This window comes from Eubalaena glacialis, chromosome 11 (assembly GCF_028564815.1).
Source record: "Eubalaena glacialis isolate mEubGla1 chromosome 11, mEubGla1.1.hap2.+ XY, whole genome shotgun sequence".
NCBI classification, from domain to species: Eukaryota; Metazoa; Chordata; class Mammalia; order Artiodactyla; family Balaenidae; genus Eubalaena; species Eubalaena glacialis.
The window spans coordinates 112458986-112483567 of NC_083726.1; the positions used below are offsets into that span (position 1 = coordinate 112458986).

The 24582-nt window shown below is 43.7% G+C and overlaps 1 protein-coding gene across 1 annotated transcript in view; it reads right to left on the minus strand.

The window, feature by feature from the left end:
• Positions 1–24582, minus strand: part of GALNT8 (polypeptide N-acetylgalactosaminyltransferase 8) — a 118559-nt gene that overhangs the window by 73124 nt on the left and 20853 nt on the right. Inside the window, 5 exon segments of the mRNA XM_061206694.1 lie at positions 16137–16304; positions 17316–17353; positions 17356–17410; positions 17957–18094; positions 19079–19264. Coding sequence (XP_061062677.1) covers positions 16137–16304; positions 17316–17353; positions 17356–17410; positions 17957–18094; positions 19079–19264 — 585 coding nt within the window.

The following is a 24582-nucleotide window of genomic DNA, read 5'->3' on the forward strand; positions in this document are numbered from 1 at the left end:
GCCTTTAGGATTTTTAAGAAGAAATGGTTCCATGTGTACCTGTAGACTCAGTGTATTCATGGGAGGAAGGGAGTTCAGCATCTTCTGGCATTGCCATCTTGAACCAGTCATGCAAGGACTTTTAATACACTGGTTTCTTTTATTCCAGCTGTGGCTTCAGAGCTGACTTGCATCCCCAGTCTAGAGGTCATTTATAATCACAAATATCAGGAGTGATGACAAAGTTGAAGGTATTACTTATTAGAATATGAGTACAAGAGAATCCCTGATTCAGTCTAAAGTTTTCTCTTTTTAAACTTGGGATATTTGTCTCTCTTCTTGCTGCTATTTCCGGGGAAAACACTGCCAAATCGAGTTTTTCCATATTTGACTCAAAGGGATTGAGGGTAGAAGTTGATCCTTGTTATAACACTGGTGCCAAGAGTTGGCCTAGTAGACGTGTTCACAGCCAGATTTTCAAATTCCAGTAACCAAGAGCCCACAATGAAAAGACTCTTACAAATCTCTCTCTCTGAGGCCTCTGGCCAAGCAAAGCAGGAACCTTTGATATCCTCTGGAGCCAAAAGGATCTAAGGATGGAGTGGAGACAGACAAGAGTCCTGGCAAAGAACTCAACTGGGTACACTTATTCAAAGCATGTCTGAGGTGAAGTCTCTCCACTGCTGGGTTTGCCAGACAGCTCCAGCCTAGGGCCAGGGCAATCTGGATTTCAGAACAGTTGCCTGTTTATTCTACCACATTGCACTCTGTTAGTGACCGGCCAGCTGTTCTATTTGCCCAAAGAGGCCCAACCCAGCCACAGCCAGCACCACCGCTCCCCCAGGGGCCTTGCCTGTTCCATTAAGAACCTCCCTTCCTTGCCTTCTGGGTGCAACCGGTCCTGGACTGCTTTTATTTTTTCAAACCTCTCTGTACATAAGCAGGATGTTTAGAAACACTCAAGACGGCCAGGGGACTGCTGTGTTGGCCACTGATTCTCAATGGAGAATTCTTGGGGAGTAGTTCTGATCAATATCAGTGGACCTGCTTCTGCCATGGCTCTGGATATAGCCCAGGACAGCTGAAACCTCCCTCTCTCTCTCTCTCGAAGAGAACTTGGCTACAGGGAGTTCACACTGGTAGGGGTGAGGTAAAAGAGATGCCTTCACTTTTTAAGGGTGTCTCATTACAGTCTTAAGAAATCTTCCCTGATCCCAGAGGGTTCAAGGGAGAAAGGTGAGTCTCATAGGTGGGGACATTATTCCCTTTGGAGAGCTCTTCTCAGCCTCCTAAGGGCTGGGGTAGGATCCAAAGAAGAATCCTCTATGGAAAACAGCCTGTCCGTGATTAAAGGTCTGTTGGGCAAAGTGTTCATGGGTAAAGACCCCCTATTGTTCCCTCTAGACCGAACAGAAAGATACACAAGAGCAGGGTTGCCATTGATCAATAGAGCCAATGGCTGCTCCCCTGGAGCTGAGTTCATCCCAGATGCAAAGGTCCTACCATCTGAGCATGGAGATTGGAAAACCTCAGGCACATTGAGAAAGCCAGAGTCCTCCTGCAGGGAAGGGCCTAAGAGCAGAGGCGGCCACACTTAGAGGCCCCTTCTCCTGGCTCTTTCACACATTCCTGCTTGGCCAACCCCCAGGCTCAGCTATCAACATTTCACTACCTGCCATTGCCAGAGCTCCCTGAGGGCTAGCCAGCACCACGGGGGCCTCCTGCAGCAGCTACTGCAAGCAAGACTAGCCCCCTGCCCACCCCGCCACTTCCATCACCCTGCAAGATCTGCTGCCCTGTTAACCCTGTCCGAGGGCATGCAAGTACCACTGCTGGTACTGCTGGTACCCACACAGCCACACCCGTCCCGCAGGGTCCTCCATCACCCAAACTGGCTGTGCAGTGGCCAGCCCTTTTGCCTCCGAGTCAATTCCTTTCTGCCCCTTCAGTCTATCTTCCCTGTGCCCTAAGCCATGATGGGCAACTCCGGGAGTGCAGTGTTCTAGCCCAGAAGGGCAAAGCAAGGCTCGGCAGGTAGCCAGTCCGCAGAGCAGTAACCCTCCCAGGGCCAGCGTCTGGCTCCAACTGGGGAAGGCAAGCCCTCATGAGAGTGGCAGGACCCATGGCTTAGAAAGCAGAGCATCTGCCCTAGCGCCTCTTCACAGAATCTGTGGCACCTCTGCTGCACCCTCTACAGATCTGTGCAGAAAGACTCCATCAGGTGGTGAAGGGGTTCCATGATGGGGCTTGGGGTGGGACTTTTGGAAGAAAGGGGTTCCCCAGACTATGATGCTGGAGCTTTGTGCTACTTACAGATTCCTCTTCTTGCCACTGTCGTCGTAACCCATGGTCCTAGATCTTGACCTTTCCCCCACTGATCAGAGGAAAGTGGGGAGGTACACTTTACTCCCCCTTCAGCAGAACGCTCCTGCCCTTGCGAGAAGCTCTTGATGAAAAAGTCACTGGGAACAAATTGTTGAAGATACTTATAATCGTGAGAACCACTGTGCCCCAGCAGCAACCCTCCAAACACTGTGTCCAGGCTGCTGTCCACGCAGCCATAGCTCTCCCGGCCAGCCACGGCCCAGGTACACACAGACTTGAGAAGAAAAGACCACTGGGAAACTCATTTGTCAAAGGCAGTTTTAAAAGCTTGGCAAATGTGTGACAACATGGATAGACCCGGAGGACATTATGCTAAGTGAGATAAGCCAGACACAGAAGGACAAACACCATATGATCTCATTTACATGTGGAATCTAAAAATAGTCAAATGCATAGAGGCAGAGAATAGAACCGCAGTTGCCAGGGGTCGGAGAAGGAGGAAATAGGGAAATAATGGCCAGAGGGTATAAAGTTTTAATTATGCAAGATGAATAAGTTCTGGGGATCTACTATACAGTCTAGTGCCTATAGCTTACAATTCTGTATCTTATACTTAAAATTTTCCTAAGAGGAAAAATCTTATGGTGAGTGTGCTAGTAATAATAATAATAATAATAATAATGGCAAAAGAAAACCTTGGGAGGTAATGGATGTCTGTAGCCTTGAAGGTAGTGATGGTTTCCCGGGTTATACTTACCCCAAACTCGTTAAATTGTGTGCATTAATTGTGTACATGTCATTCATACCTCAATGAAGTGGCTTTAAAAATTTTGCCAAAAAAGAAAAAGGACAAAATTGTTATAAGGAAATCCTGAAAGAAACTTGTTTGATTGATTGCTTAATGGAAAACCCAGGGCAATACATTGGGGGAGACCACCCTGTAGGTTCCAGCAATGTTAAAGTAGTATTCCCAGTAGGTTACCAACAGATACCATCTTTGGGATTCAGGAACAAAAATTAGAACTCTTGAGAATGTTCAGAAATTCCCCAAATCATAAGTTATTCTTTAAGTGTTTCTAAAATTAATTATACTCTTTACTCATGGATATCTAAAAAGTTGTATAATAAAGAAGAAATATTAAGCTTAGTCGTATTTATGAAAACTATAGTCTATAGCAAATATTCAAACACTAGCAAACATTACTGTGTATTATTTAAATAATGTAACATTCAGATCTCCTAGTGAGAGGTTAACTAGTTAACAGCACTAGTCAGAATCATACGTTGAAATTGCTCAAGACTTATTTTGCTCCCAAAATTTATTATTTCTTGGAACACCATTCCAAGATTTGTAGAAAGTACACAGTGCATAAAAATGTATCAGAAATTAGTAAAATTCATTAATTATTATTTTATTTGCAACAATTACTCACCATTAGAGACAGGCAGGTCACAGACACAACATGGCTATAGCTTATGGATGACAAACTAGTTAGATCATCATTGCTTTTTTTCTGAGTGATCCTGTCCTGGTCTCAGAAACTATCACCCTTAACCTTGGACTCTATGTGTCAGTGGTTCCTGCACTCATGTTCCATTGCACTTCAATGGATTCCTTCAAATCAGTAACATCTCTATGTCACTTATAAAGCTTTAATTCTTGCAGGAGAATTATAGAGTTTTTTCTTGTTTTCCTAACTTTTCAACTGGTTTTTTTCTTGAAATTTGAAATTTGGAAAAACACAGAAATTTCCCAAGCAATGCTGGGAAAGAATTCTCACATGGAAACACTAGTCAAAATGAGCTGAAAGCCTGGTGGGGAAGGCCCACCAGCAGGGCCCCTGGAGAGGAAGTAGAGAGCTTGATGGGGGTTGAGGGGAGAAGCTGAGACTTGGGGGTTACAGCCAGCCTCAGGACAAAGCACCTGCAAAAACAGGAAAACATAAGCCCGTCTTCTGCAATTTAGCCTTGGCTAGAAACTATATTGGAAACAGAAACCACCAGCCTCATTTAGTAGTTAATGAAGAACCTTTAAAGAATGAAGAACATTGACAAGTTACTTGGAAAAGACAAGTCCTGACCTTAAGGTAATGACTTGTCAGAGAAAGAAGGAAAATATTGGGAATATTGATACAACGTCTTACATCAATCAAAGTGAAAACTACACCTATGTCTTATCTTATTGTCATAAAGTTGAGTTTCTGCCTAGGGCTTTTTGTTAAGAAGGCCAAACAAAGCAACTGACAAAGGATTAATCTCCAAGATTTACAAACAGCTCATGCAGCTCAATAACAAAAAAACAAACAACCCAATCCAAAAATGGGCAGAAGACCTAAATAGACATTTCTCCAAAGAAGAGATACAGATTGCCAACAGACACATGAAAGGATGCTCAACATCATTAATCATTAGAGAAATGCAAATCAAAACTACAATGAGATATCATCTCACACCAGTCAGAATGGCCATCATCAAAAGCTAGAAACAATAAATGCTAGAGAGGGTGTGGAGAAAAGGGAACACTCCTGCACTGTTGGTGGGAATGTAAATTGATACAGCCACTATGGAGAACAGTATGGAGGTTCCTTAAAAAAGTAAAAATAGAATTACCATACGACCCAGCAATCCCACTACTGGGCATATACCCTGAGAAAACCATAATTCAGAAAGAGTCATGTACCAAAATATTCATTGCAGCTCTGTTTACGATAGCCAGGACATGGAAGCAACCTAGGTGTCCATCATCGGGTGAATGGATAAAGAAGATGTGGCACATATATACAATGGAATATTACTCAGCCATAAAAAGAAATGAAATGGAGGTGTTTGTAATGAGGTGGATGGAGTTAGAGTCTGTCATACAGAGTGAAGTAAGTCAGAAAGAGAAAAAGAAATACAGTATGCTAACACATATATATGGAATCTAAGGAAAAAAAAAAAGGTCATGAAGAACCTAGTGGCAAGATGGGAATAAAGACACAGACCTACTAGAGAATGGACTTGAGGATATGGGGAGGGGGAGGGGTGAGATGTGACAGGGTGAGAGAGTGGCATGGACATATATACACTACCAAATGTAAAATAGATAGCTAGTGGGAAGCAGCTGCATAGCACAGGGAGATCAGCTCGGTGCTTTGTGACCACCTAGAGGGGTGGGATAGGGAGGGTGGGAGGGAGGGAGACGCAAGAGGGAAGAGATGTGGGAACATATGTATATGTATAACTGATTCACTTTGTTATAAAGCAGAAACTAACACACCATTGTAAAGCAATTATACTCCAATAAAGATGTTAAAAAAAAAAAAAAAAAAATGAAGGCCAAACACCTTTCTGGTAATATTGAGAGATTTGATTTTTATAGTTCCATGGACAGTAGACTTGAAATCTTGAGACAGGTTTGTTCCTTGAAACTACACTTATCAAAACGTTTGCAGGAAAAAAACCTGTGTTTGTTAAAATTATAACAACTTAAAGTCATGAGAAGTTGATTTATTCACCAATCCTAGCGATAATTTTCACCAGGACATTACTGGCCTAACTCTACTTCACTTTGTCTCTATAAAAGGACTTTACAAGTTTCCTTAAAATTAGGAGATTAACTAAAAGCACATTTCCTATTGTAAAAATGGATTACAAGGAAAATAAAAGGACTCTATAAGAGATTAAATTTAGAACTGCTAGAATCTCAATTTGTCATGACCCAGCCCTCAGCCCTTTATCTCTTAGGTTTTGCACAAATGAGGAAGGCGCTTGTCCTAAACAGCATTGGGATGTTCGAGGCTGGTGTGGAATGTGCTTGGGGCCTGGAGAAAAGGGACCACCAGGCCCAGGATACATGACCACAGCCTCAGGCCCATCTCTCTTGAAAAAAGTGCCAGAATTCAAGAGAAGCAGCAGCTGCAATTACGAGAGGTAAATCAGGACACCTGTCCTGTCTATTTTTTATTTTTATTTTTTTAAAGGAACCAGTTTGAGATATGTCAGAGCACACGGTTTTTTGTTTTTTTTTTAAATTTTATTTATTTATGGCTGTGTTGGGTCTTCGTTTCTGTGCGAGGGCTTTCTCTAGTTGTGGCAAGCGGGGGCCACTCTTCATCGCGGTGCGCGGGCCTCTCACTATCGCGGCCTCTCTTGTTGTGGAGCACAGGCTCCAGACGCGCAGGCTCAGTAATTGTGGCTCACGGGCTCAGTAATTGTGGCTCACGGGCCCAGTTGCTCCGCGGCATGTGGGATCTTCCCAGACCAGGGCTCGAACCCGTGTCCCCTGCATTAGCAGGCAGATTCTCAACCACTGCGCCACCAGGGAAGCCCTGTCCTGTCTCTTTAATCTCCTTTACTCTGGGGCAGTTCCTCAGTCTGTCTTTTTTTTTTTTTTTTTTTTTTAATGACTGACGTTTATGAAGCATAAAGACCATTTATTTTGAAGAATGTCCCTCAGTTTGGGTTTAACTGATATTTCCTCAAGATTATAGATTCAGGTTCCGTATTTTGGGCAGGAATACCACAGAAGTGATGTATTCTTCTGGGAGCATCATATCAGGAGGCACATGATATCCATTTTTGCTGTAACTGGTGATGTTAACACTGATCATCTTGTTAAGATGGTGTCCGCCCGGTTTCTCCACCACGAAATTATTATTTTCCCTTTGTAGTTAATGAATATCTTTGGGGGAGTTACTTTGATACTCTGTATGTATCCTGTTTCTCATCACTCACTAGTTTTAACATCCATTGATAATTCTTGCCTGAAACAATTTTAATTATGGGGGTTGCCAAATAAATTTCTAATTCCATAATTTCTCCTACATTTATTAGTTGGCTTTCTACTATCAGAAAGAGCTTTAGCTTCTTCCCCATTCATTCATTTATTCGTCCATCTATCCATCCACCCATTTGTCCAATCACTCATCAGTATGGACTCATGGATTCTTATTTTATTCTATGGCTTATAGTCTATATAATAAAATCATTGTTTAGTTTAATGCTCAAGTTGTCTTAGATTTGGCCAGTGGGAGCCCCTGGAACCTGGCTGCTGTAGTCTGTGACTTGTTCCCTTCATTCTTTGAGAAGTTCCTTATTTTCCAACACGGGAAAATGTCCCAGTCCCCAAGCCCTAAAATCAGCTATTTCTCCAGGGAGCTCTAATTCCTTTTACTGGAAAATATTAAGAAACCAAGATCTGGATGCTAGATGCTAAGTGTTCTCAGAGGGTATGTGCACTCAGTTAAAATATCAAAATATAGTTAAGTTCACTTGTTTTTATTTGTACTCCATTTTGGGTTTCCTCTAACCTTACTGGTTTTACCGTATGTGTGTTTTGAGCATATGAAATATAACGTGGTTCTAAAAGTCTACAGTTATAATTGTAGTTTGAAAAGTGTCACTCCTCTGCCACACCCCTTCTATTCTGTTCCTATACCCAATCCTTTCCACCCTATTCCCAGCCACCACCACCCACTAGTCACCAGTCTCATTAGTTTCTGGTTAATCATGCAGATTAACCAGAAATGAACAGATACATGTACCTTTCCCCCTCATTTCTTACCTAAAAGACCCATACGCTAGACTGTTTTTCTTCTTTCACACTGGAAATCACTCCATATCCATTCAAAAAATGGTCCTCGTTCTTTTCTACAGCTGCACCCCATTGGGTGGACCACTCCCTGATGTTTGAGCATATGGTTTGTTTCCAACATTTTACAACTACAATCAATACTGCAAAGAATTATTATGTACGTAAGTATTTTCTTGTTTTTGGAGCTGTAAATACCTAGAGGTGGAATTACTGGCACAAATAGAAAATGCACATACAGTATTTTTAGATATTGCCAAATATCCCCCCCAAAAGGACTGTACCAGTTTGCATCCCTACCATCAAAGTATGAGATTGCCTGTTTCCCACAGCCCTGCCAGCCAGAATGTGCCATCATATTTTTTAATTTTCACCAAGTTAAGTGAAAAATGATCTCAGTACAGTTTAAATTTGCATTACTCTATGAGTGAGGCTAAACATTTTTTCTTTTGCTTAAGAATATTGTGTCTTTTGCCCATTTTTCTGTTGGGCACATGCTTTTATTAAAACTTGGCTATGAATTGCATCTTCCCTTCAACATGCTGGGCAGAAGCTAGAAGTTCTACATTTGCTCAACATTTATCCTCTTCCTTAATTTTTGCACCATAAAATCTTAAATTGTGGTAACGTTTTAGTCCTTGATATGGGCGTGGTCACTGTGAAAATTTTATCAAGCTGTATATTTATGACTCGTACATTTCTTATTTGAAAAACTCTTAGCTGATTTAATTCTGCACTAAATTATCAGTGTCTTGTCTGCCTAATGCTTAAAGGAAGCCTGATGATTCCCAGAATCATACCCAAGTAACCCTGACGTGAAACTAGGAGGAAAAGGTGACCCTCTGGAGAAAGGACATACTTGAAAGGTGAACCCAACAACACAGCACACACAGCGTCATCCTACTTCGTCTCCCACCGTGATGCTCACTCCCACCAGCCCCGAAGACCTTGCCAAATCTGGCACCCCTAGACAGATCCTCCTAACTCACCACTTACAAGAAAGGATTTATCCAGTGGGCAGCAGTAAGGACCCCTGGTCTTTAGTATTTACCTACAATCCCTTCTTTGTTTCCCAACAAGTGATGCCTCTCTGTTTCAAGCCTCATTTTCTCCATAATATTCAGGGATGGTAGAAGGAAACAGGTAATCAAGCCTATTAAATGTTATAAGCTCCTTAGAGAAAGACTTGGAAGGACTTGGATTTTTCCACCATTCTCAGGTACTAGGCAGAGTGGGATTGGTTCGTTAGGTGTGTTCTCTCCTATCCTCAGCCCCTGGAGTCTCTGTTATAGGAGAGGTGGGGTAATCCAAAGAAAGCTGCTGTGAGGGGATGGATGGAGGGATTTCTTTAAAGATTACAGGTCGATTTGCTGCACCTTTCAGGACAGTCCTGGCTGAAGTCACAGTAAACACACATACACACACACACACACACCTTCTTTCTCTCCCTCTCCTCCACTTTGAGCAGAACCCATTCCTGTGGCAAGAACCCAGGCTCTCTGAGGATCACTGGGCGTTGGTTTGACCCCCCAGTTTCCGACAGTGTACTGGAGTGTCCACAGAACAAACATGTAGCCACCTGAAGTGTCCCTCTTTGTCTCCAGACATCGTTTGGTGGTTCTGTTTAGGACGGCTCTTCCCTGGATGGAAGGAGAAAAAGTGAAGGTATTGAAGCGCCCTGGTAGAGCATCATCTCCCTGCTGTGCTCAGAGAAAAGCCCAAAGGCTCCCTCAATCCTCTGCAAGTCATCCAGTGGAGAAACGAAGCCGAGTGCTGAGTTAGATCACCCGGTGCTTTCTCTCCTAGTCCCACCGCAAACTAACCCCAGACCCGGGAGTAAGAAATGCTGTGCTGGGTTCCTATGTTCTCATCCGTATCTCCTGAGCTGGAAGCATCAGGTCAGCATGGCTGGCAAGACAGGATGCAGCTTGAAGAGCCGTGGCCCTTCTCCACTTGACCTCCTTTCTACGTCTTCATCCCCGAGCCCGTGAAACCCATCAGAACTCTCCCCCGCCCAACCCCGCCTCCTCAGCAAGGGACTCCAGTGGTGGGACTGGAGTGGAAGCTTTGTTCAGGACTCTCAGCCTATTTTCTCCACCTGTTTTCTCTGGGGAGGGAGGCAGTTCCTGCCTCCCCTGTTGTGGGAGCTTCACCAAGGTTTACTGCTGGAAACATTAAGGGCTTTAAAGCCAAAGAGTCTGGGTTGGATCTCTGCTCCACTGTGAAGAGAGAGATGTGGGCAAATTACCTAACCTAAGTCTCAATTTTCTCATCTCTAAAATGGGTCTAGAGTTGATATCGGGGTTAACGTTGGGGTTAATATTTATTGAGCTCTGTGCCTGACATGGAAGATGTGCAATAGATATTAGTTCATCTCCATCCCTCCCCATCCTAACGGGGAACAGGGGAGGGAGGGCGTCCTTCTCTGTGCTCCCTTGTGCCACCTCCAATGCCCCTGACCTCTTTGCTCCTTATCTGCTCACCTTGACACTGATGGTCATGCCATCTGTCCTGTTCTGTTCTCCTAACTCTTCCCTCCCCGTGCCCCTCTCCAGCCCTCTGCAGGAATCTACCTTAGTACCTGGGTGAAGTGGTTCCCTTTGCCCTCAGAGTTCACAGCATCCATGTGGACATCTGGTGAGAAGCCCGGATCTCACTGCGCCACCTCGATGACCTGTCCCCACCTCGTGTTTGCTTAACACCAAGCAGGGCTGCAGCTCTACATCCAAATCTCTGCTCCCTCTCTGACCCCACCTCCCTTCCTCTCATCTCTTCCAATCGCCAACGGCCCCCACCAACCCTGCTCCCCCAATCTCACCTGCCCCCGTCCCTGGCCACCCTGGACTCCCTCTGGCCACCACCTCCCACCTCCCTGGGTGCATCCATCCAGCATCGGTCATTCAGGGCTGCCCTCCTATTCTTTTCTATTTTTTTTTTAACATCTTTATTGGGTATAATTGCTTTACAATGGTGTGTTAGTTTCTGCTGTATAACAAAGTGAATCAGCTATACATATACATACATCCCCATATCTCCTCCCTCTTGCGTCTCCCTCCCACCCTCCCTATCCCACCCCTCTTAGTGGTCACAAAGCACCGAGCTGATCTCCCTGTGCTATGCAGCTGCTTCCCACTAGCTATCTATTTTACATTTGGTAGTGTATATGTGTCCATGTCACTCTCTCACTTCGTCCCAGCTTACCTTTCCCCCTCCCCATGTCCTCAAGTCCATTCTCTATGCCTGCGTCTTTATTCCTGTCCTGCCCCTAGGTTCTTCAGAACCTTTTTTTTTTTTTTTAATTCCATATATATGTGTTAGCATACGGTATTTGTTTTTCTCTTTGTGACTTACTTCACTCTGTATGACAGACTCTAGGTCCATCCACCTCACTACAAATAACTCAATTTCGTTTCTTTTTATGGCTGAATAATATTCCATTGTATATATGTGCCACATCTTCTTTATCCATTCATCTGTCATTGGACACTTAGGTTGCTTCCATGTCCTGGCTATTGTAAATAGAGCTGCGATGAACATTGTGGTACATGACTCTTTTGGAAGTATGCCCTCCTATTCTTGAACTGCCCGCATCACTCCCACCGCTCCGTTCTCTGGGCCCCATTCCCAGACCACAGAGCGCTCCTGGAGAGGGTCCACCAACTGAGCAGGCCTGGCCCCTAAAAAGTGCTTAGAGCAGTCTGGCCTCGGCACTTGGCTTACTCCCTAGGGTTACTCTTCCAAGCCTCCTTAGCACGCTTTTTCCTTCTGCCCCAGCCCTTGACCCTCACTTTCACTAAATGCCTTTATTTTTCCCTTTGTCAAGAAGACCTTGCTTCCAGCCAATCGAGCCCCTCCCAAATGCCATGAGCAATCTCGGGGTGCTGCTCAGGGGTGGTCTCAAAGGAGCTGCCGTGCCTCTGTCTCTACTATCAGCCCCCTGTGCTTGGAGCCCAGCCATCCTCGATGCCAGAGAAACAAACACCCTTCCTGTCTAACATCCTTCTCTTATTTCTCCCTCTTGGCAGATTCCTTTTCTATGACTTTAAATATATCCAAATGTCCCAATATTCGAGGGGAAAAAAATGTTCCTTAACTCTATCATCTTTTTCAACCAGCATTCAGTGTTTTTCTCCCTTTCAGAATCAAACTTCCCAAGCAGTGAGGCAAAAACAGTGGATAAGATTCTGTGTTTGAACCCTGGATATTTACTATGCTATGTGACCTTGGAATATTATTTGACTTCTCTGTGTTTTAGTTACTTCATAGGTAAAGTAGAGCTAATGGTAATACTTCTCATAAGATTTGAGTAAGGACTAAATTAGGTAATGTTTAACCCAATGTCTGGTACATAATATGTACTCAATAAATATTGGCAATTACAATTTATTGTGACCTTGCAGATAAAATCAATGGTCTTTTTTTTTTTCTATTTTCTCTCCACTTCTATGTGACATGTACTTTGGCAATATTCCTTACATGTCTTCAGACTCTTCCCCTCTGGTTTCTCTTACATGTGTTCATCTGGATCTTATACATTTTTGGTTTGGTTTTTATTTAAGAGGTATGGTCTGCCACATTTTAAAAGATTTTTTGATTCTTTTTCACTTGTACAAAAAGAATATGTGCTCATTTTTTTAGCTTAAGATAACATTGTCTATATGGCTTTTATACCCTGTTTTTGAAATTTAACATTGTATCATGTGCATTTTCCAGTGTCATTAACTTTTTAGAAAACACACTTTTTGAGAATATAATTTGAATGACTATATAACATTCAGTTCAAGGGATGAACAAAAATCTCCCCTACTGTTGGACATTTAATCTTTCCTAATATTTTGCTATAACTATTAACATATTTTCTATATTAATCTTGATCTACATTCTATATTATTCCTTAAATCAAAATATTGTCTTAAAAGAGAATTAGTGCCTTAAAAGGGGGCCTAATCAATTTGGGGGTTCTGGTTAGTGTCAGACCTTTCTGGAGCTGTGCCCTGCAGCACGCATGAGGGCCCTCCCTCAGGGATCTCTTCCTGTTCACTTCTCAAACCCAACTACGAGTGGCCTCCTCCTTCTCACTACCTCTCCCAGAGATCCTCTGCTGTCACTCTATCCAAAAGACTTCTGAACAATGACTGTCACTCAAATTCTCCATTATATCAGCTTTGTCTCTCCTCTCCCCTCCGTGCTCCTCACGTGAAAGTCCAGATACCTCAAACTGGCCTTCTCTCTCCAAACAAGTCCCTTCTCAGTCACTGGCACCATCTCTCCTGTGGTTTTCAGAGGTCTGAACCTCTTCTGGTTGACTCAAAACATTAATCATGGAATTGGAAGACAACAAAGGAATTATCGAGTTTTCCCTCCCTCTCAGTTCTGGGAAACATCTTTGGTAACTTTTTAGTAGAATGATTGTGCGATTTGTGTCTACAAAGAAAGTAGAGCACAAAAGGGACCCAAGATTCCATCAAACATCATTTTCACATCTGAAAGAGCTGTGGTCCTAAGAGATAAGATGGGTATGAAGAGATTAGATGGAATGAAGGGACTTCAACCTGACTTGAAATCAGGTAACGCACCATGAGCGACGTGAGTGTCTCCCTCTTTAACTTTTGGAATTCTTGACATAGTGATCATACAAAGGGACCCAGCCTGGACATCAGAGTGGTGGGCTGAATTCCCCTGCGTGTCCTGCAGCTCCAGATCTCTCACCAGCCAAGATCTCTATTCTATGAGCAACTTCAACCCGCTAAGAAAGTAAGTGATCTTCCAAAATTCTCTTGGAAAGACGACCTTCAAAATGTTTGGGATGTCATCATTGTTTCTTTAGCATAAGTACTATCTGGAGATTTAGGATAAAGTTGAGATGTGAAAGGAATCAAACACATAATAATTGCTAAAGATTCTGTGTACATTTACTATTTTTAAGTACTTACTATGTTTAAGAAAAACTGTCTTACAGATTAACCTTGTGATACCAATTTTAAAATGTGTAATTAAATAAATCTGTGATTTTATGTTGAAATTTTACTGGATTGCAAACACTTTTGAAACATTTAACAGAACTTAAGAAATCATTCAATTTAAAGTCAAGATAATTGAAGTTCTTAAAAAAGAAAATTTAATGTATTTAATTTATAAATACAGTCTGTAATGTTTAAGGGAATTTATTAAATTGAAAAACCCCTTTAAAGTTCTCATCACAAGAAAAAAAATTGTAACTGTGTGTGATGAAGAACGTTAACTAGACTTACTGTGGTGCTTATTTTGCAACATACATATAAATCATGTTATTATGCTGTGCACCTGAAATTAATATAATGTTATATGTCCATTATATCTAAATAAAAATAAGTAAATAAATAAATCAAATACTACAAATAACTTTATACTCATAAATTTGAAGAAGTGGAACAGTTCCTCAGAAACCATAAACCACCAAACTCAATCAAGACGAAATAATCTGAATAGCCCTATATCATTTTTTTAAAATTCAACTCATAATTTAAAAGGTTCTGAAAAAAAAAATCCAGGTCCATATGGTTTCCCTAAAGAATTCTGGCAAAAATTTAAAGATAGACTAACACCAATTAAAGACAATCTCTTCAAGAAAATCTCTTCCAGACAATGCCTCTTCCAGAAATTGGTCTCTTCTGTAATATTTGTCAACATGACTAATTTTATCAATAGAAAGAAGGAACACTTCCCAATGCACTTTATGAGACCAGTATCAACCTGGTACTAAAAACGAAGACAGTATCAAAACAAAAACAAAAGAACTGCAGACCGTTATCTCTAATGAACTTAGACAAAAAAAAAAAAAAAAAAAACTTCAACAAAACATTAGCACAATTGTTCACATAGGTGCCTATATATGTTTTCCTGGAGACAGTCCATAGCATTCCTCAAGGGGTTATTAGCTTTAAGTGAGCAATTACTGTTAGACTGTCCATGTCTCTTACAATGTGAACCTAAGCTAACACAGCACCAAGATGCTCAGAGATATATTCACAGACAAAGCATTACCCCCCTCTCTCCCTCAAGACATCTCATTACTGCCAACGTGGCTTAGGAATGCAGCTCCAACACATAGTTAATTCACATGTAGACGTGGTCCGCCATGTCCCTCATGCCACTGTCATGTGACTTCCGCCACATTCCCTCCACCCTGTTCTTAGTCAGTTGATGATGATGTTAAATCAGGGCTTTTACATCAGTGCCTGTCGAATTTCATCCCAGTGCTCCAGACTCTCTGATTATCATTAATAATAAGGCTAATCACAACAGCTAAGAGTATTGAACGCTTTCTATGTGCCGGGCACCATGCTAAATACTTTACATATATTATCCCATTTAATCATCTCCACAGGCTCATAAAGTAGAAATTATCATCTCCATTTTAGAGATGAAGATACTGAGTCTCAGAGAGGATGAGAAAATAAAGACACAGACCTACTAGAGAGTGGACTTGAGGATATGGGGAGGGGGAAGTGTAAGCCGGGACGAAGTGAGAGAGTGGCATGGACATATATACACTACCAAATGTAAAATAGATAGCTAGTGGGAAGCAGCTGCATAGCACAGGGAGATCAGCTCGGTGCTTTGTGACCACCTAGAGGGGTGGGATAGGGAGGGTGGGAGGGAGGGAGACACAAGAGGGAAGAGATATGGGAACATATATATATGTATAACTGATTCACTTTGTTATACAGCAGAAACTAACACACCATTGTAAAGCAATTATACTCCAATAAAGATGTTAAAAAAAAAAAAATAGATAGCTAGTGGGAAGCAGCCACATAGCACAGGGAGATCAGCTCAGTGCTTTGTGAACTCCTGGAGGGGTGGGATGGGGAGGGTGGAAGGGAGATGCAAGAGGGCGGAGATATGGGGATGTATGTATACATATAGCTGATTGGCTTTGTTGTACAGCAGAAACTAGCACAGCATTGTAAAGCAATTATACTCCAATAAAGATGTTAAAAAAAAAAAAGAAAAAGGAAATAGCTAAAAGTGACTGAACTAGGATTTGAAGGCAAACTCTTAACTGTTAAGTTACAACACATTCCAATATCTTTTCCCCTTGGCCACCCCGCCTTAGTCAACAGACTCAGTATTTCATGCCCAGACTAGAAAAATTTCTAGTCTTTTCCCTATACACTGCTACAAAATTAATCTTTCTAAAACACTACTAGATCAAATCTGAACCTCTCAGACTATATTTTAATATATCTATCTTTAAAAAAAACAACACTTGACTCACCGGTTTAAAATCCCAGTGTATGTGCAGTCTATTTTTGACTGCCTTGGAACATGGCTCTAAAGTAGGTTTCTCCCCTTTGCCAGGGTCTGTCAGACAGCAGTCATCAATGTCTGTCTCAGCAATCAGTGTTCCCACATAGACTTCCCCAGTTAGGTGGTAGTAGACATTCTGCAAGAGGACAAGGGGATTTGCCATGGAGACTCAGTGGGGATGCCCTTGACATTACAGAGGGCATAAAGACTGCTCTTGGTTCCCCTAGACACCCAGTCACCACAGGGGGACCACTGCACTTTCGTGGGTAACAAAGAGTCACCTCTGCACCCTCCTCTGACCCCCCCTCATCCCCAGCTGGTTCTAGAAAGAAGACCAGGCATGAGGGAGGGACACTAGCTTGCTTCCTTCCATACAAAGGCTCCAATAGAATCAATTCCTGCATAGATGAGGGAGCTTATCTTTGAAAACAAAAACAAAAACAACACAACTGAACTTCAGAAGCTGTCATTATAAGTCCCAGCTAAGGGCTTGTTGTCAGGAAACCTTTCAAATTCTCAGTCTCTCACTGCCTTGCTCAGTGAGCTTGGACAAATAGGTTGTTTCTGTATCTCCATTTTTTTCTTTTCTCAAATGGAAATTCAATCTGTCCTGCAGACCTCAAAAAGTTCCTGTGAGGGCAACATGCAAAGTAACATGATAGGTGGAAAAAGTCCCCTGGGTGCACCCTCCACGTGGTGTCAGACCTCTCCTACCCCATGGAGGGACTTCCATTCAGCCTCTCTCTTCTCTAGCCCTCTGTTTCCTTCTCTACGGAAGGAGCCACAGGTAGCATCACCTCCACCTTCCAGGGCATACAAGGGGCAGTGGGCGGATAGAAGGGGCGGTGGGAGGAGGGGAAAAGGAAGAGATTGGAGGTTTTTTGCAATGAAGATATGACCACGGAGAATGAACGTGCCAGAGCACAGCCTTTCTTCCTATCCTCCCTGTACCTGAAACGCAATGACTGCTCACATGAACTTGGAAGTGCTTAGTTACAAGCACAGGTTCAGGCTTCATCCTTACCCATTACCGGGGATGCTCAGCACCTGCTTCCCCATCATCTAACACCAAGTCCAAGTCCAAATCTGGCAAAGGCTACCAGAGGGTGAGCCACAACAGACTCACCTGCCGGGGCAGGGAAGATACCTGGGAACTGCACTGATGGCAGTAATACATGATTGGCTGTTGCCTGGAATAGCTCCCTGGTCCAGGCAGACACTTTCATCCAATGGGTTTTTCATCTGAAGGAGCAAAACGCAAGGCAACACTGTTGGAAAGAGGCAGAGAAAGAGGGTCCCCAAGCCTCCCCAGGCCCTGCATTTTGCCCAGTACTCTAAGGATGTCAAAGGGAGTGGGAATTTGGGATCCTGGCAGCTACTTTCTAAGCTGAAGTGAGGCTCTGCTGTGTTACCCACTTCCTGGGAACACACACCCCGTCAGAGCATCAGAGCATATATAAAGAAGGGGCTCCTACACCTGCCGTCAGGTGGGTGAGGCCACACGCCTTGACTGGCTGAGAAACTGTGAGGGTCAGAGCAAGGGCGGTGGTTTGCAAAGTAAGGAACCAGAGGCGGAGAGAAGGAATAGATGGGGACTGGGGAGCAAGAGAGGAAGGGAAACTGAGGGGGTTCAAGGGCAAAAAGTTGAGGAAGGAGTTGGGGGTAGGTAGGGAATCGGGGAGGATGGGTTTTGGAAACCCTTGTCCAGGCAGTCATGCGATGATTTAGGTCTCATGGTCTTTTATATCCAAACATTTAAAATCTGAAATGCAATTTCATGAAACCTACTCTTCCGTAGCCCGCAGTGCTGTGGATTGGCTTCAGGACTGGATAAACATTTTTCAGATACCAGTCAAAAGTTTTGCATTTCAATTTCTTCTGGAGTGCCATTCTGGAAGAAACATCTCCAAAATCGATTCCGGAGTTCTGCAAATAAAACACGGAACATGTCTGCACCTTGCAACACCCTTGACTCCACCAAAGGGTACGGATAATGCATGAGGGAACTGAGTGTTTCCCTGATTCCCTGTAAGATATCCTTAATCATTTATAGTTTTCCAGGGAAAGTGGAAGAAGCTTGACCCCTAGGAATACCTGCTAGTTTCAAAGGCACTTGCAAAGCCTGCGTAGCGGGGTTTACGTCTCATCGTTAGCAAGCTGATGCAGACTGCTCCTATTTGAGATAATATTCACATCAATCAGGCACAAAATATTCCTCATGATGTCCAGAAAAGGCTTCCAAAAGGAATATTCTGGCAGCAAGATTTGGAGGTTAAAGGAGATTTTCTAGAAGTGGTATCTGTGGCCAATCAAAGTGGAAGAATGCTTCAGCCCAGAGCCACAGCTCGGGAACAGAGACGGCATGTCATGCCGGCCTCGGGGACTAGGGCAAATGATGTGGCCTTAGCCAAGAAGGTCATCTTCGTTCACGTGCATCCAACAGGATTCCGGTGCCGGCTCCCACCATCCCACACCCCAACCGCCATGTTTATGTCCTCTTTAGACAGTGGATCCATGCCCAACCCTGCCCCACAAGGAATCCCCCAGTATAGATGACGGATGAAGGACATGGAATCTAGAAGTTTCCTTGGTTTGAATCCTATCTCTGCTCTTACGACCTTATTACCTTAAGCAACTTCCTTTCCACTCTGTGCTTCAGTTTCTTTATCTGAAAACTTAAAATAATAAAAATAAGCCTTACACCAGAGGTACGTTGTGATGAGTCATGAGTGCCTGGAACTTAGTCCTGGGACATAAATGCTAATGTCATTATCCTCACCCTATCGGGACTTGACTTTAATTCTTTAGGGCTGGGATGGCACTTCTGCTTTATCCCTTCCCATTTCCCGCCGTGACCACCACCTCTTCCTCCTTCATCCATCTCTGCTTCTGTTCAAGTCCGGGACGAACCTGGAGAGGTATGTTCCAGGCCATGTAGACCACGTCTTTGTACTCATCCATCCAGATTTCAGCCACTCTCAGGGCATTTTGCTTCAAGGGAATACTCAGGTCCAAGGAGTAGGGCTTGTGGTGTCTCTCCAGGTGGGCAACCCAGGAGCAGGGCAAGACCTTGACTCTCCCACTGCATTGCCACACCTGCAAGAGAAGAAAAAAGCAAAATCTCCTGGGCAGGCTGGACCCATGGCCGGAAAGTGCACAGCCTGTTGACTCAGAGACCACACTCTGGAACCACTTTTTAAAGAGTGTACATTCAGTCCTCCTACTCCCATCTCTATGCACCCCCAAACCGTTCATATAAAACAATCTTCCTTAGACGTCTACCAAACTGCTTCTCTCCTGTCACTCAGACAGCGCCAGAAATCCTACCTCCTTCAGGAAGTCCTCCTGAAGGGACCAGAGGAGGGCCCCTGCTCCATTTTTTTTTTTTTTTAATTTTTTTTTTGGCTGCGTTGGGTCTTCGTTGCTGTGTGCGGGCTTTCTCTGGTTGCAGCGAGTGGGGGCTACTCTTCGTTGCGGTGTACGGGCTTCTCATTGCGGTGGCTTCTCTTGTTGTGGAGCATGGGCTCTAGGGGCGCAGGCTTCAGTAGTTGTGGCACGCAGGCTCAGTAGTTGTGGCTCGCGGGCTGTAGAGCGCAGGCTCAGTAGTTGTGGCTCACGGGCTTAGCTGCTCCGCGGCATGTGGGATCTTCCCGGACCAGGGCTCGAACCCTTGTCCCCTGCATTGGTAGGTGGATTCCACTGCGCCACCAGGGAAGCCCAAGGGCCCCTGCTCCTTTATCCCCAGGGAAAATGCAGAAGTCCTGAGGGACGCCATGGCCTGGGCCGGTCTCGCTGGACTTAGCTTCCCATGACTCTCTCTATCCTGGTGCTGGATGTAAGGCAATGTGGTGGACAGACTCTCGGGGCCCCCATGAGGCCTGACTCCTGCCATTCACATGTCTCCCTAATCCCCTCCCCTGAGGGTGGGCTTGAAACCTCCTTCTAACCAATAGGCTGTGACAAAGAGGATAGCATGTGCACGACTACATGTGTGTCATTACATTACATAAGCAGGTAGTGTCCATCTTGCTGGGAGATGCACTGTCTTGCTGGCTTTCAAGAATCAGGCCACCAAAGGGAGAGGTCACACGGCAAGACACTGAGGGCGGCTCCCAACTGAGAGCCAGAAAAAGCTGAGTGCTTCCTCCGTCTGGAAGACTTGATGGAACTGAGTGCTGTTAGCAACCACACGAGCTTGGAAGCAGACCTGTCCCCGGCCAACCCTAGATGAGAGCCCAGCCCTGGCCAACACCCTGACGGCAGCCTTACAGAAGACCCGGCTGAGCCAGGCATGGGCTCCCGACCCACAGGAACTGTGAGATGATAGATGGATCTTGCTTTGAGCCACTAAGTTTGTGACGATTTTATTACACAGCAATTGGTAACTAATCCAGGTAATTCTTTACCAAGAGATACCATGACTTATGATCTAATTATAAATATGTTTGTCATCCTGATGGATACAAACATGCTTGTCAGCCCACACAGTCTAACATGTGACTTAAAATGTATTCTTTATGCCAGTAGATGATTGAACTGTCTAGTGATATTAGATGGATACAATGGCTCCTGTGTGTTCTCTTCATGGTTGCCCAAGTGAGTTGCATTTTCTGGGAGCTATTAGCCCATCCAGCAGCGGTTAGCAACCTACCGCACTCATGTCTGTGGGACCCCCAGAGCAACTCAGGTCCTGCTGGTTCAGTTAAACACCCGGGGGGAGGGGGGGATGGTCAGTCCCCTTATCTGACTTTCAAATTTTTTTCACCCCTTCCTCTACTTCTGAACCCACAGCTTCCCCTCCCTAACCATCTCTACAATCCAGAATAGCAAAGTGAAAAATAGCCAGGCTTTGAAATCAAAATGACCTGTGATCAAATCCATCACTGCACACCTGGCAGCGAGGGGGGGAAACCTGCCCCCTCCCTGAGCCTCAAGGGGCTCAGCCACAAAAGGGCTGCCAGGAGGACTAAATGGCACCATCTTCTAAGATGATAAACTTGAAGCACATCTTTTCTTCACCCTCCTCCTCCATTTCACCTCATTGGTTCCCAGCGTCATGTAGAGGTTCCATCTAGCTTGTTTTCAGACTTTATTTTCTGTAGCTAAACATTTGAAAATCCCGATACAACTTTCCTTCCATTTTCCTAAAAGAGTTTTCCAATCCACAGGCATTTAAGGGAGAAAAATGAACAGTGGGCACAAGAAACCTTAAATTCAAGTGAAAAGATAAAAGTCAGAATTGTCATTGATGAAGCAATTTTAATTCTTATCCTGAAACAATAGGTTTCAGATTTTTCTCTCTCAATTTATTCCCACTTGCCAATTACTCCCTCCTCATCTCTCTGTCTGTCTGTCTGTCTCTCTCTCGCTCTCAAACACACAGAGACATGAAGCTTCTGCTTAGAGTTACAATGGCTTACCTTGTATCACAAACTATCCTGATGTTTCAGGAATTTAACCCTCACCCTGTAAGTATTATGATTACCCCCATTAAAGTAATGTGCCCACGTTTACCAGCTAAGAAATGACAGAGCCTGATTCTGATCTCAGACAGTGTTAAGCTCTGGTACAGCGCCAGGAATACACAGGGTGCTGGACCAGCGCTGAGGGCATCAGACTGACACTCCATCTCTATTTATACGCATTCATGCGCACCATCGCTGCGTGGCCTCTAGATGTCAGAATAAAACACCCCGTGCAGCTCTGAAGGTCTGCTACTGTTAGGAGAAATACATATCCTAACAAGTGCTTAGAGGTTTGAAAAGGCAAATGGCCACACACACAAACAAAGGAAGCTGGATATGGGTAAGCCGTTTTATCAAGAAAAGGAAAAAAATGACCCTTCCTTGACACTCCCTCTGTTTCCAGCAAAATCTATTTTTCTGAATCACAAAGTATTAAAAGAAATAGGATTTCTTGCAGAAGATGAAATGAGATGCGGAAGGGAGAGCAGAGAAAAGCGTGATGAACTCAGAAATGGTAAGAAGGGCTTTGGGTCCTAAGTTGGAGAATTGAGGTTCCAGGCAAATTCATGGGATGCTCTGGTGGGTAGGAAAACCCAGCCACAAGGAACCTGGGTCATCCTCAGGACTTTGCTAAGTACCGTGCATAAAATAATGATTTCTGCATTTACGTTTTTTGTGCTAGAGACTAATTGTACTCCCAATGTCTACTCCCCGCCCCCTACATTTATAGTTATAGAAGGAATAACTGGGCACATAGCCAACTAGCTGAAATCTACATTTCCCAGACTCTTTTGCACACAGGCATGTCCGTGTGACCTGTCGTGGCCAATGGGATGTAGGAGGAATACACCTTTCGGGGAGTGACCTTAAAAACAAACAGCGTGCTCTCTCTTTCCCCTCTTTTCTCTTTGTACTGATGAGAATACAAATGTGGTGCTGAGGGTAGCAGAGCCATGTGATGGAAGAGGCTTGGTTCCCATTACCCTGGAGCTGCCCTCTCAGTCCTGAACTGCTCGTTTTCAAACTGTTATAGGAAATCAATTTCTATCGTGTTCAAACCTTTGTTATTTTGGCCTCTGTCACAGAAACCAAACGAGGATTCTAATTAATATGTTTATAAATCATTTCAAATTACTTATCACGTTTGAACTGCACCATCATCCTTAGGAGGAAGATGAAACAAGGATGCTTCTCTTCATTTCACAAATGGGAAAACTGGTCAAGACCACTATGTAAAAAAATTAGTTTTCTCTGCCAAGGAATGATTGTGGTTTAAGGTAGAACCCAGAGGGTTCCCCCCAGAGGGGGGACTCAAAGTTTATTTGTTAACATACAAATGTGGAGTCCTCATTGGGTGCTAACTGGGTACAATATATGGCTGTAGAGTCATCACTCTCAATCTGAAAGACCTGACTAAGCTTTAGACAGGAAATTATCTTGTTCCTCCACAGTCCACAATGGACCAGAGCTCACCTGGCCTCAAGCACAGAATTTTTAATCTGGGGGAAGAGAAAAAAGCCATGTTATAGAAGCTCAGTCCACAGGGTGTTAGCAGAGCCAGAATTAGAACCCATGTTCAGCATTTTTCACAGTGCAACCCTGACATCCTTACTATTATTATTATTGTCAGTAACCATTTACTGAGTGTAAGCCACGTGTCACTAGCCATGCTAGGTGCCTGATGTAGCAGGTACGGCTTCAAGAGCTTGTGTGTTGCCCAGGATAACACAGACTTTCAGATGGCAGAGTAGGATTTGGACTTAAGTCTGTCTGTCTCTAATACCTGTGTAAGTTTCACCACCTTAGGCTGCGCTGCGTCTTTTAAGAGTTAAGAAATAGAGTCACAGATGTAGAGAACAAACTTATGGTTACCAAGGGGGGAAGGGGACGGTGGGACAAACTGGGAGATTGGGATTGACATATATACACCATTATGTATAAAATAGATAACTGATGAGAACCTACTGTTAACACGGGGAACCCTACTCACGTGATAAGGAAAGCTAAAAAACAGTGTATATGTGTATATGTAGAACTGATTCACTTTGCTGTACAGCAGAAACTAACACAACATTGTAAAGCAACTATACTCCAATAAAAATTAATAAAAAAATAAAAAGAGTTCAGCCTTAGGTTGGAAGATTATAGGATAACTAACAAGGACAGTCACAAACCCAAGGGTCAAGTTCGTTTAGAGAAGGCCTGTAGATTATACAGAAGGGGCAAAAGGCATACTATAGAAGGGATATTTTATGCATGAAAACTGTTCCAAACTGATTGTGATGAGTTGAATTTATTGGCCCCAGTTCTTTATACCTCTCTCCATGCCTTTATTGTAGACAGAAGATACTCCCTTACCCCTTGACTTTGTACTCGGCCATGACACTTTTGACAAATGGGATAAGACAGAAGAAATAACATGCTAGTTCCAAACCTAGGCCTTAAGAGCCACCCCATCCAAGCCCAGCTGGACCTGCAGACCTGTAAGATCTGTAATTATTGTTGCATTAAGTCACTGAGTTTAGAATGGTTTGTTACACAGCATTTTTGTGGCAATAGTTAACTGATACATAGAGGTAATATGAACCTGCACTTGGAATTTCCCCAACTATTTTACTTGCACTGTGAATTCCCTTATAAAACACAACTAAATTCAGGTTCATTTGACCTGTTCGTTTGAAACCATGAGAAGCTGTCAGGGACAGAGAACAGGAATCATTGCTGAAGTGTGAAGCCAGTATTGCTCCAGACACACAGGAAGTTGCTCAGAACTTGAACTGGTTTGAGGATTCCATTTATGTACAACCCATCACTGGCTATCTGTTCTAGACTAGACCACATCTCAGCATGAACTTATGTCATCCTGTCAGCTGCTTTGGCTGTCCATACAGGGGCAGGTTGGCTGCCCACACATCTGTATCCTCTGGTCCCTCTACCCATTCCAGTTTC